This window comes from Ptiloglossa arizonensis, chromosome 13 (genome assembly GCF_051014685.1).
Source record: "Ptiloglossa arizonensis isolate GNS036 chromosome 13, iyPtiAriz1_principal, whole genome shotgun sequence".
Lineage (NCBI taxonomy): Eukaryota > Metazoa > Arthropoda > Insecta > Hymenoptera > Colletidae > Ptiloglossa > Ptiloglossa arizonensis.
In genome coordinates, this window is record NC_135060.1 from 4,175,570 (window position 1) to 4,188,055 (window position 12,486).

Below are 12,486 nucleotides of genomic sequence, written 5' to 3' on the forward strand. Positions count from 1 at the left end.
AAAATTTTCACCACGACCTAGCACAATTTCTATTCATACGTAGTCTAGAAGACGTGAAATATTCGAACGTAACGGTGAGCGAATTTTATTCGCGGACCGATGCGACTGAAAAATAAAACACCGCGAGACCAATTCTCCTTCGATTTCATTTTTAGTTTCAAGTCCGTTGAAACTATTGTTACGAGGAAGATTCGTTAAAGTTCGAAAAATACTGTTTCACTACACGTGACACTTTACCTGGATCGATCGGGGAACCAATTTTTTCAATAACGAAATGATCCCAAAAGAGACAAGACAGCTGTCACATAAAACCGTGTAAAGTTTCGTGCTTCGTACTCCTTGTTCCAATTTCTCCGAAACCATTTGTATTCGCGACTACGGAATACTCGAGGTGGCCAGAAATTACTATACAGAGTGCATCGCACAAACGGATCGTATTTCACGTTCCATTGCAGGAAATGTTCAATGTGTAACAAGTATCTTTCTATCACCTCACTTTGTCACACAATTGCAACGATGCATTTACAAACTGCAATTACGCTTCTTTTCTAAACGGATACTATATATTTCGTTTAATCGTATCGATTCTTTTCATCGTTCTGCGCATAAAAGTGTTAGCTGAAGGCCTTGGTGAAACATAAATATTTTGTGAAATATGTCAGCGCGAAGAAACGGTTTAGAAAATGCTTGTTATAGGATGGTGGATCGTTCGAACTTCTCCTCGAATAAATCGTATACCTTGTTAAGCAATTTCAAATATTTCGCGAAATATTCATTTTTTAAACAACTGTAAGGTTACAGAAAGACGAACCTCGTCGCGAAGCAATTTTTAGCTGCATCGTACTTTATTATCTCCAATTGCGTAACCGTGTAAAGTTGTTCAAAAACCCGTATAATAACCATAATTATCAGCTTACTACGAAGCAACTTGGAACGTACACTATGGCAATTAGATGGAAAGTAATCGACTTTACCGTTCGTGTACAAAATAGTTAACGATAACATTGTAATTGGTAATGAAATTCCCCTCCTTTCGAGCCATAAATATTTCCCCAGAAATTCATACTCGGGAAATTCATTTCCCGTAACTAGAACATCGAATTCTCCAAACGGTCGAAGAACGAATACACGCTATCATTTATCATTACTTCGTCCCCTTGTACAAGCTGTCTCTACCATCAATGCACCTTAGTGTACCCCTTATCTTCCTTCGATTTCTTCTCGTACACTGTACTTGTACAAGTGTACACTCTCGTTTGGAGTCGTACAAAATCGTCCGAACGATAGCGAAGCTCGAAAAATTCGAGTAGCTCGAGGTAGAATCGAGCTGGTGAAAATTCGAACTTCCGTGACCAAGGAAAAAGAATCGTATCAGAAGATCGATCTGAGAAATAAATAGCGTGAACGTGTAGTTCAATTTTTCCTTTTTTCTTCTTTTCTTCTTTTCTTTTGCCATTTTCAACCCCAGAAATTACAAGCTACTCATCCTTAATCGCCGAAACGACGTCACGAGCCCCGGCCGTGGAACGACCTTTGTTCGTAACTCGGTTTTACGAATGTGGGTTGCGGAAACGTAGGCGGTGGTGGCCGTTGATACGAGGGAAAAGCGGCGCGGAAAACGCGGATCAATACTTGGCGATCTCGTACGAACGCAGCGCCGCTTCCAATCTTCAAAGACGCGTGCAGCTGAAACCGAGAACCGTACCATCGACGCGATCTCCTCGAGGAATTCTCCGCTGTTACGTCTTGCAGTCCTTCGACAGCCTCACGGTAAGTTTCTGCTCCAACCAAGTATCTTAACGTCGACTCGCGTACGCCTGACCTCTGTCCTGCAGAGGTCGCGAAAGATTCACATTTTCGAGAACATTGATTTTGGAATCGCGACAACGATTACGAAAACTTCGAAAAGATGATCGTTACTGACCTAAATGGTAGATGGTCCGCTGCTGTTTCTTCCAGCGAGTGTTATATCGTTTCTTGTTATTGAAATCGTGAGAAAGATTACGAAAGCTTTGAAAAGATGATTCTCATTGCCCCGAATGGCAAAGGGTACTCGCCCCTGTCGTTTTTCCAGCTGGTGTCGTATCGTTTCTTGATTTCGGAATCGCGACGGATTATGACAATTCTGGAAAGATGATCGTTATTGCGCTAAATGACAGATGGTACTTGTCGCTGGTATTTTGTCCAGCGAGAATGACATATAGTTTTCAGTTATATTTTCTTCAATTTTAACGTTTATCCTTTTTTGTAGAAAACATAATCACCACTCATTGGGATTAGTTCGAGTTTCATCGAGATCGATCGAAAATTAACACGTAATAACGTTTTGTAACACTCAAGGTGGAGTTGTATAATAATAATAATAATACACGCGACGTGTATTATGTATTGATTTTACAAAGAATATGCGATTGATAGCTAACGAGAAATATTTAATACACATCGTTTCAATCGACCGGTTAAAATAAGAAGAATTCAAAGTTCGTATAAACTGGAAAACTGGAAAACTGGATTCGCGGCTGAAGATTAAAAAATTAATAACGATGATGGATTCGGTGAAAAATTTGCATTTTTTTAGTCAAACGTTTCAGATTTTTTATGTTAGTTACTGAACACTAAATACTTGACAAGCACGAAACACGTGATATGAAATATTATTATACGATATCTAATAAACACGTAATGCAAAACATTTGTTGCTAGTTTTTAGATGAACGTTCTTGAAATCATGTACTGGATCCCGTTCCTCTCGCTGGCAGTTGCTGTCCAAGCAACGGTGTACTTGCCTCCTCCGATAAGGGTAACGCTCAAGTTTTATTTCTACTTGAAACTTACTACTTAGTACTTGGTACTTACTACTTACTTACCACTTGCCACTTACCACTTACTACTTACTACTTACTCCTTACTACTTACTACTTACTACTTACTACTTCTTACTACTTCTCACTACTTCTCACTACTTCTCACTACTTCTCACTACTTCTCACTACTTCTCACTACTTCTCACTACTTCTCACTACTTCTCACTACTTCTCACTACTTCTCACTACTTCTCACTACTTCTCACTACTTCTCACTACTTCTTACTACTTCTCACTACTTCTCACTACTTCTCACTACTTCTCACTACTTCTTACTACTTCTTACTACTTCTTACTACTTCTTACTACTTCTTACTACTTCTTACTACTTCTTACTACTTCTTACTACTTATTACCTACTTCCAAATGAAACAATCTTTTCGTTCAATTTTTTTATTCCAGGAGGAGCAACTTTTAACCGACACTCTTCTTCGTGAATTAATCAACCAAATGGGAAACGATCTCGCGGATACCGCAGACTCGTATTTGGAGTACCAGGACAAACCGAAAGAAATTCCTCTCGAATTACCTGCCGATTACGATAGCATGGACACCCTGAACCCTAATCCCAGCATTCGCGATCAAGAGTACCTTCGACACAGCACACTGTGGGCTCACCAACGCTTAAATAGTAAAGAGCCGTACAACAGACAGAGAATCAAACCTGGAAGCGTGAAAATCATCAAAGATGAGAAAGCTGAGAACACTTTGCCGGCATACTGCACACCACCGAATCCTTGTCCGGTTGGTTACACGAGTAAGTGAATACATTACAATTTTGTTGTTCAAAAATTGTCGTCTCTATTAAATTGTTATTGAAAACGTGAAAATGTTTCGAGATATACGTAGAGATACTAAGATCACAGGATCCCTGGTCACGTTTGAGGGATAAAAAAGATTTTACAACGAAATAATGTTGCATCATAGTAAATCAGTAAATATTTATTGAATTAAATAGATATCATAAACAGAACGATGATTCTACCACATCGTGTTTCCCTTAAAGACACATCAATTCTGTAGACATTATTTAATAAATAATATCTTTCCGGAACAGGAATAATACTGCATAATAATAAATTTAAATCAAATTATGCTTGCAGGTGAAAACAACTGTATCGTGAATTTCGAGAATACAGCAACGTTCAGTCGCGATTATCAGAGCGCTCAAGATTGCACGTGTGACACAGAACACATGTTGGATTGCCCCGTTGATTCCGTGAACAGCAACAGTCTACCAAGCATGGATATACCAAATTCTAACTTCAATCAAATTGTCGATCAATTCCAAGCTGTAAGATGCACCGCAATTGATTATTCTACCTTTTGATTAAATATTTCCATTATATATTGTTGTAATTTTTATTTCAGGAGGATAATCCTTTCTTCCGAGGCGAAAAGTTGCCGATCGCGGCAAAAAAAGGTATAAACGTCGTCTATTAAAATCTCTGGCATATCTTAAAAGACAAAATTTTGAGATACGAACCAAGAATATTATATTAAAATATTTCAAATTATATCAATCGATACCCCTAATCCGCCACAGGTGCGATCCGATGAAAGATCCAATTTTAAAGATTTTACATAATTCAAAGACCTGGTGCTAATTAAGATTGTTCAAATATTTTAATATCGTACCATCACCATCACTGAGGCAGAGTGATAACTTAGAACCAGTGTATATACAGTAAATAATAATACCCTACAAATGTATTATGTTTTTAAAAACAATATATGTTCTGTTATCAAGAGTTAATTATTAAAATTATACTAATCCCAAGTATACAAAATTTATCGTTGTTTGCGAAATGATAAACATTACTATTGAAACAATATCAAATAATTTATCTGTCAAAGTTCTCTATTTAATACGTAATACGTTTAAACTGCACCTCGCTTCACACGTAATTATGCGACAAAAACTCTATTGCTTTTATAAATGCGCTGGATTTTTACTTTCATACTGCGAAATAATATCGACTTTCTATTACTTACAGTATTCTGAAATATACATATATATTTTAAAACAATACCTTACATTTATTTCCTTGTATATAAAATAGTATGTTTGTATGTTATACGAAATTATTGCACAAGATTAATTGCAATTCATTTTACTTCCACAAATCAAAGACTGTCATATATAAATTCCATCCTTGCTAATTAATAATGTTCATTAATAAATTACGACGATGAGATGACTTAGGTCTGAGTTAGACGAGCGTGTCGTACATTGCATATTTCTCATCCAAATGCATACAATGTCCAATAATTAATCCAATTATACAAGCGCACTACGAAAAGCAACCGAACGCTTATGTATGACTTAAACCAAAGTCATCTTGTCATTTAAAGTTTTAAAGTAAAAATACTGTTACTGCTTCCTGAAACTCTTCAATATTGGATATATATTATGCAATGCATCTTGCAATTCTGTCCGATTCTTTGCTCCTAAAATATCATTGTAAACTTAAACAAAAAATAAAAAATAAGGATAAGAAAAACTACCATTTTAATGAAATGTTACCTGTCAAAACTATTTTTCCATTTACAAATATGAGTAAAACCACTCTGGGTGATACCATTCTGTATATAAGACCAGGATAAAGTTCAGGTTCATAACTAGAAAACTGTCCATGTATGTGATTTAAGTTTTCTAGTTTAATTGGAAACTTTAAATCACACGTGGCGACTATGTTTTGTATTTTGAAATTATAAAATTTTACCTGTACCAACGCAGAACATAATGAAACATAAACAACACTGGTAAACACTAATTAAAATTATTGTATTATCAAGAAATTTAATTCTTAATTTAAAAATATTATACTTTTGCTAAAATGTTGATCAACTTAAAATGTAATTCACATTCCTTACTGGAAATCCTAGTTTCTGAATTATTCGAGCAAATTTTCTTGTTGCTAAATAAGAATCTTCTTCGCACCTTGCTCCAGTGCATACTACCTTCCCAGAATGAAAGATCAATGCAGTAGCTCTGGGATTTCGAATTCTCATTATTAATCCAGTAAATCTGGCTGGATTATATTCAGAGTTTCTTGTTCTAGTATTAATGTACATAAGTGCTAATTCCATACCTAAATTAACTGTAGAAACCACATTCCTAAAAGAAGAAAAATTAGACTGCATAATACATTATAAATTTTTCTTACAATGTGAAAGAAGCGTAAGTTTACATTTGACAACGATTAAATTTATTATTGCAAAACTTGTCCACAAAACAATGCTTACTAAAATAAAAAAAAAAAACATTCAACAATAATCACTTTTTTACTTACTGTAAACATGGTTCTATAACTTCTTTTGTACTGTTGGCTGGGGTCATAGGACTTATCATTGATTGTGGATTAACATTTTGCGACGTGCTCGGTCGTGGAACGTTAGTCTGAAATCAGAATAGAAATATAAAATAAAAAATCTGCAAACAGATATGAGTCGCACATATTTCTTAATTTACCGATTGAGGTGGAGCCATCGAATTGTCTTCGACGGCATTTTTAGCCGGATTGCCGAGTAACCTCTTTAACTCGTTATCTTCTTGCATGATTGCAGTCATTTTACCTGTATCCACTATTAAATAATTATAAAACGCTTCCAAACACATGTATCACCGACCATTTTGAACACCACTGGTATCGTATCTGTCACCTATAACGCCATCTGCGTTGCGACAGACAACTAAACTCGTTTTGTTATGCATTCGTGTAATGCATATTTGTGCATATGTATGATAACGTTTTTAACAAAATGCACAGAACCAATAGTCCAGAAGTTTAGGACTATCGCGATTATAATAAAATAACCTTTTAGTCGTCCTACCTACCTAAATTAAAATATATACATATATATAAACTAAGCATCAATAAGTACTTTTTGTAAATAATAATAGTGGGAATGGATTGAAATTAAAAGAACGAGCTAATAGTTTCATAATTATTATTATAATTATACGTACATGAAATACTATTTTATATTATTACGTCCCTGACGAATACTAACCATGCCGTTATGTTTGAAAGTTTGATATGTCATAGTTGCCACTGGCAACCGTGAACTGTATATAGTTGTACAATTCAAAACACATCTTATTAGTACTCGATACAAACGTACGAACGATTTGCCGATACCGTTTTAAAATTTATCAGTTGTAACACTTGTTGGATTTCCAGTAACAAAGTAACAATCACTATGAGCTCAATTTTTGGCGGTGGTGATAACAATAATAACACGAATGTCATTATTTTTGACACTTCAAAATGCGAGAGAAAACTAAATGAAGAGTTTAAAGTGCTCCAGAGAAAGTTAAAATCGAAATGGAAATTTGTTGAGTATGTCGAAGTATTTCAATGTTAATTTAATTCGATTTACGCACAGCTCTTATTCTATTTCAGAAATAACGATGTATTAACAGAAGAATCATTATCGACAGGCAAAGTGTTAGTACTGCCAGGGCCACGAAATAAATTTACCGAACTAGAAATGAATTCAATAAGAACGTTTTTAAATTCCGGTGGACATGTGTTCGTTATGCTCGGTGAGGGCGGTGAAAAAAAATCTAACACAAATGTCAATTTCTTACTGGAGGAATTTGGTATAATGGTGAATAATGGTACATTTCATGGTGCAATTAGTCAAATATAAGTAAAATTAAAATTTGTGTGTAACTTGATTGCTACTTTTCAGACAGTGTAATACGTATGAGTTACAATCAAATAATGCATCCAAAGGAATGCTTAGTTTCTCAAGGAATGTCAAATAAATCGATATTTTCCAAAAGTCATAACGAATACATGTAAGTTAATTAAATATGGAATTGTTTAACAGAACACAACTAATGCAAGAATTTTTTTACATATAATCTGTCCCTTTTCAGAGAGATGAATTTTTTATACCCATATGGTGCAACTTTAAATGTGGCACAACCATCTATAGTTGCACTGTCTAGCGGATCAATTGCAGTTCCAACAAATAGGCCCATTTGTGCGTACCATTACAATGAAACAAATGGTAGTAAATTACTTGTTTTAGGTTCATCTAGAATGTTAACCGACACATATATTGAGAAAGCAAAAAATGATTCATTGATAGAAATGATATTTGACTTTTTTGAATCAAAAACAATTGTTGCCAAAGAATCTCAAATGGATGATGTAGATGTAAGCTTAAAAATTAAAGTAAATATTTATATTTAAATTGGTGTAATATATTCTTACTAATAATGTTGCAATTCATTTAGTTCTGGGAGTACAATTTTGTACCAGATTTAACGCAACAAGCAGATAATCCAAAGGTGTGCACTCAGGATATGGACATAATGGACAATCCTCATGATTATACTAAATTATTTAAACACCACTTGTATTCTGTAAATTTAAACATGGTGCCAGCTTGCATAAAGGCTTATGAAGTTTTGAGTGTAAAACACGAACCACTTACATTAATTCCACCACATTTTGAGGCACCATTACCACCTACACAAGCATCGGTAAAAAATTTATTATTTACATTGATTTCATTAGATATATAATTTTTCAGAGATATAACTTAAAAAATTTGGTTAAAGGTTTTCCCACCAAGTTTCCAAGAGTTACCTCCACCAGCTTTGGAATTATTTGATTTGGATGAAGCTTTCAGTTCCGATTTATTAAAACTGTCACAATTAACAAATAAATACATGGCAACAAAAAATTTATCAACAGACATGGAATTAGAGCATTATATTAGAGAATTTGGGAGCATTGTAAGAATAAGCAGCTCTGATACTCACACAGCTAAAGAAGTTTTAAATTCTGTCTTTCAAAATATCTGTAGTTATAAAGCTATGCACGAATAATAAAGCTGTAAAATTGTAAATATTGTACGTTTCTATTCTACTTATTTTTATTCTAATATTAACATAATATAATATGTAACAAATATACAAATACACTATGTAAAAAAGAAAATGATTATTAAATAAGATTTTTTATTTGTTATAAAAATTTGTACCACATTCAATAGTTCACAATAATTCCAATTTCATCCACTCATTCTCATCGGGAAAATCTTACCAATCCATTCTTAATACTCTTATAAATACATAATGCAATTTTAACAATAATTAAAACTGGCAAACAAGTCCCGTACGGGTAATTTCAGGAAATTGTAGAACTAACTACGCAGCAGCTAGAACAGAATTGAGTATACATGACGACTTTACCACGGTTTCTTTGAACCTACCTATTTACAGACGATTCGATATAACAAATTTCATTGTTGGATAGTTCATTCGAACACGTGCGTTATCGTGCTCGCCTTTTGGCATCTAACTCGATTACACCGCACATGGGCAAAGAGTCGCTTGCGCAGAGTAAACAGAGCAAGTGGTGGGGAATACTCCGCCATCAGATATCCGGGTGGTAGTGCTGGAATACTACTGGCCGACAGTGATGCCAGATTGAGAACAAGAGCCACGGCGAGTCTCCCATTCCATATAGTTTAGTGGAGGGGAGAGCTGATACCAATGCACGAGTTGCGTGTACGTGAGCTCAGTACTTCGGGCAGCTTCGGGAGACGAGAAAATGGCAAATGCGAACCTTTCTTTCTCACTCTCGAAACAGCTTAGGTTCAAATTACCGGCAAGCGGTATGTAATATTGACAGTTGATTACTTTTATTCAAGAAATATGCTCTGTTTTATGATTTTTAAGTCATTTTAAATAAATATTTAAAAACTGAGAGTTAAAACGAGAATCTACTCTTGTTTCTCGATAGGTTTATGGATAACTCTATCAATTTGCGGTAAGGAATCAGATGTACGTTTAACTCAATTTTACGTATAAAAGTACTTGTAGCTAATATTTAAAAATTATGTAATACCGTGTAAACTATCGCTCGATGTAAACCATTGGAAAGTGGTGATCATTTTTAATAGGAGAGAAATGTAAAAATAATAGTTATTTAAACGTAACACTGCGTGGCAGCGTTATATATATGAAACGATTCTACTAATATGATAAAACTTTCCACGAGTAGAAAATGATTTTATCGATGCAAAATAAACACAGACTTTATTATCCGCGGTTACTTTTTTCGACCGACATTAATACTATTTGTCTAGTAAAATCATCGTTAAAGGCGTGTAGAGAAAGCACTCACAATTGTTCGCAAAAGTAGATGGGAAACATTTCTTTCTCGTGTCTCGTTGCATCTTCGTGAGAAGATTATCAATGATTGTTTTCCAATTGCAGTGAGACCGTAATCGTAGTCAGCCCATTCTTAATTATACGTTCTCTAAAACATTTATGAAAACTTTCAACTACAAACAATTAAAAATACTCTCACGAAGATACGATCAGTAATATAAAAGTTTGAGTTTTCCGAACTTCTTTTTCGAGAGCGAGAAAGAAGGTGAACATAATCCTTTCTTCCTCGACTCCCCGAAGTTGTCCGATGTGCCGAGCTCGCGTAACGCAGTTCATGCCTTAGTATCTGTTTGCTACCTCCCTCCATCAAACCGGGTGGAATGAGAAATTCTCTGCAGCTCCCGTTCTCGATCTGGCATCACTGTTGGCCGATCCCTTCTCGACTGGCTGGTAAAACGGGTATGGAGCGCAGACGATCCGGAAACCTCGACATTCGCTTCTTCGATTACGTTCGATGTTTTCCCACAACGATTCGGTGTGTACGGATTCGCAGAAGATCGGTGTATTAGACTCTAAGGTGTATTCGACATCCAAGGAACTTACTACACTCCGTGACACGAGGCCACGATTCTGGCGGTTCCCGGTGCTACGAGCAACCTTCCGAACCACGTGTCGCGGAAGTGTGCATCTCGTTGCACGATGTTGGCAGGACGGAGCAAAACGTGTGTTAACCTCTCGCTGGAGCAACGGCTCGAAATCTTGCGGCAATTGGAGGACGGTGTCGCGCAGAACCAATTGGCCAAGGACTACGGTATCAGCGTTGTGACCATACATCGTATAAAAAAGAATGCGGTACAGATACGGGGACAATCTCAAACACCGGGAACCGAAGGTAGAAAAAGGTTTCGGAGGCCAGTACTGGACGAGTTGGATGCTCGTCTGTACACGTGGTACCAAGAGCGACGAGCAGCCGACGATCGCATCACCAATGCGATACTTCAAGAGAAGGCGATGGAACTGAACAAAGTGTTTCGCGGTCCGTCGTCGTTCTCAGCTTCCAACGGCTGGATATGGCGGTTCAAACATCGCCATGGAATCAACTTGCACGATCCCAATATCGAGACACCGAACGTCGACACAAAGGCGGCGGAAAAATTTATCCGGTGCTTCTTGCAGCGTCTGGAGGAGGAGGGCATCAAGCTACAGAACATCTACAGCATGGACGAGACGGGACTGGCGTGGAAGTCTCTACCGCCGAAGACACTGATCCAAGCTGCGACCAGAACGGTCTATGGGAAAAATATGAAAAAAAATCGTGTCACGGTCGGGTTGTGCGCCAATGCGATCGGAACGCACAAGCTACCGCCGCTCTTCGTACACAGGTGTGAATCACCGAAAGCTCTGAAGCACTGCTGGGACCATTTACCGGTGATCTTCAAAGGACAAAAGAATGCGTGGGTGGACCGTAACGTGTTCGCCGATTGGTTGGAGAAACATTTCAAACCGGCCGTCAGGAGTCAACAGTTCGAAACGGGTACTCACGGAAAGGTGTTGCTACTCATCGACAAATCCAGAGCGCATACATTGTCGCCGCAACTGCAAACGGAGGACGACAACATCGAACTCGTGTACATACCGGCGGACACGTCGTCGAGTTTGCAGCCAATGGAACAGGGGATAAAGAAAAACGTAAAGGTGTCCTATCGTCGTCGCATGCTCAGTCGGATCTTGGATGTTCCAGGCGGTGTGGCGGAGTTCTGCGCGGACTACGACGTGAAGGACTGCATCGATTTAGTGAACGAAGCATGGACGGACGTGACCGCGGTTGATATTTACAATTCGTGGAAAAAATTATTAGGATTCGGTGCAATGACGGAGGAAGATGTGGGCGAAGGACAAACGAGGGAATACCCGTGCGACGCGTCGGACATTACCGCGATCAAGGACATAGTGAGAACAATCGTGAAGGAAGCAGTTTCTCACAAGGAAGTCGAAGAATGGCTCTGGAGCTGCGAGAAAGCTGAGGGTGATCCGAACGATCTCGAACTGGAAGAGAATAACTGTCCAGACGGAAGAGCAACTCTTCACGTGGACCAGGATGAAATCGAACGAATGATCGCTACTTTGATCCTGTGGTCCGAAAGACAATCCGATTTTGTTAAATTGCACGCACGTCTGGTAAAAGATTATTACGATCTGGTGCAACAATAAAGTGATTACGATACGTTAGAATAAACATATTTTACACTTATTCGTACAACCTCCCCAACTTGCTGTCCCTGGCTGGGTTAAACACGTTTTATTATTTTTTAGTACCGTGGTTTAATGCGTAAGGAACTATAACGTAGTTTGGTTACTTCGTTAGAGTAAAAGTTAGATAACTACATGAAAATCGAGATCCAGGTCAGATACTTTCCAATGAAGGTGCTGATTTTTAGACCCGATATAGCTCGATCCGTCCTTCGAAGTTCGCCTTTGTTT

At 37.3% G+C, this 12,486-nt stretch overlaps 3 protein-coding genes across 6 annotated transcripts; 2 read left to right on the forward strand and 1 right to left on the reverse strand.

Moving 5' to 3' along the window:
• The first annotated feature begins 1,622 nt into the window (after nt 1-1,622).
• Nucleotides 1,623-4,615, forward strand: 7b2 (Secretogranin_V domain-containing protein 7B2). Its single transcript, XM_076325223.1, has 5 exons — nt 1,623-1,770; nt 2,704-2,800; nt 3,267-3,621; nt 3,968-4,158; nt 4,236-4,615. The coding sequence occupies exons 2-5, from the start codon at nt 2,711-2,713 to the stop codon at nt 4,305-4,307; spliced, it is 708 nt and encodes a 235-aa protein (XP_076181338.1). The 5' UTR covers nt 1,623-1,770; nt 2,704-2,710; the 3' UTR covers nt 4,308-4,615.
• Trf (TATA-box binding protein-related factor) lies at nt 3,782-9,292 on the reverse strand. 4 transcript variants are annotated; one of them, XM_076325222.1, is made up of 9 exons: nt 9,102-9,292; nt 8,319-8,353; nt 8,096-8,245; nt 6,340-6,705; nt 6,161-6,267; nt 5,742-5,985; nt 5,392-5,590; nt 4,188-5,315; nt 3,782-4,098 (listed from the first exon to the last, which is right to left on the reverse strand). In XM_076325222.1, the coding sequence occupies exons 4-8, from the start codon at nt 6,484-6,486 to the stop codon at nt 5,239-5,241; spliced, it is 774 nt and encodes a 257-aa protein (XP_076181337.1). In that variant the 5' UTR covers nt 6,487-6,705; nt 8,096-8,245; nt 8,319-8,353; nt 9,102-9,292; the 3' UTR covers nt 3,782-4,098; nt 4,188-5,238. The 4 variants fall into 4 exon arrangements, with proteins under 4 accessions (XP_076181337.1, XP_076181336.1, XP_076181334.1 ...); XM_076325221.1 differs by having other exon boundaries at nt 4,188-4,321; nt 4,395-5,315; nt 8,319-9,292; XM_076325219.1 differs by having other exon boundaries at nt 8,319-9,292.
• On the forward strand, nt 6,844-8,843 carry Ift52 (intraflagellar transport 52). Its single transcript, XM_076325218.1, has 6 exons — nt 6,844-7,210; nt 7,274-7,491; nt 7,566-7,674; nt 7,756-8,038; nt 8,119-8,367; nt 8,446-8,843. The coding sequence occupies exons 1-6, from the start codon at nt 7,071-7,073 to the stop codon at nt 8,713-8,715; spliced, it is 1,269 nt and encodes a 422-aa protein (XP_076181333.1). The 5' UTR covers nt 6,844-7,070; the 3' UTR covers nt 8,716-8,843.
• Nucleotides 9,293-12,486: the final 3,194 nt, after the last annotated feature.

Coding starts and splice junctions, on each gene's coding strand:
- Trf (XM_076325222.1), bottom strand. CDS start 6,486: ATGTGTTTGGAAGCGTTTTATAATTATTTAATAGTGGATACAGGTAAA. Junction 6,268..6,339: donor CGATGGCTCCACCTCAATCG/GTAAATTAAGAA, acceptor TTCTGATTTCAG/ACTAACGTTCCACGACCGAG. Junction 5,591..5,741: donor TTCAGAAACTAGGATTTCCA/GTAAGGAATGTG, acceptor GCGTTGGTACAG/GTAAAATTTTATAATTTCAA.
- 7b2 (XM_076325223.1), top strand. CDS start 2,711: ATGAACGTTCTTGAAATCATGTACTGGATCCCGTTCCTCTCGCTGGCA. Junction 2,801..3,266: donor ACTTGCCTCCTCCGATAAGG/GTAACGCTCAAG, acceptor TTTTTATTCCAG/GAGGAGCAACTTTTAACCGA. Junction 4,159..4,235: donor TTGTCGATCAATTCCAAGCT/GTAAGATGCACC, acceptor TTTTTATTTCAG/GAGGATAATCCTTTCTTCCG.
- Ift52 (XM_076325218.1), top strand. CDS start 7,071: ATGAGCTCAATTTTTGGCGGTGGTGATAACAATAATAACACGAATGTC. Junction 7,492..7,565: donor TGGTATAATGGTGAATAATG/GTACATTTCATG, acceptor GCTACTTTTCAG/ACAGTGTAATACGTATGAGT. Junction 8,039..8,118: donor CTCAAATGGATGATGTAGAT/GTAAGCTTAAAA, acceptor CAATTCATTTAG/TTCTGGGAGTACAATTTTGT.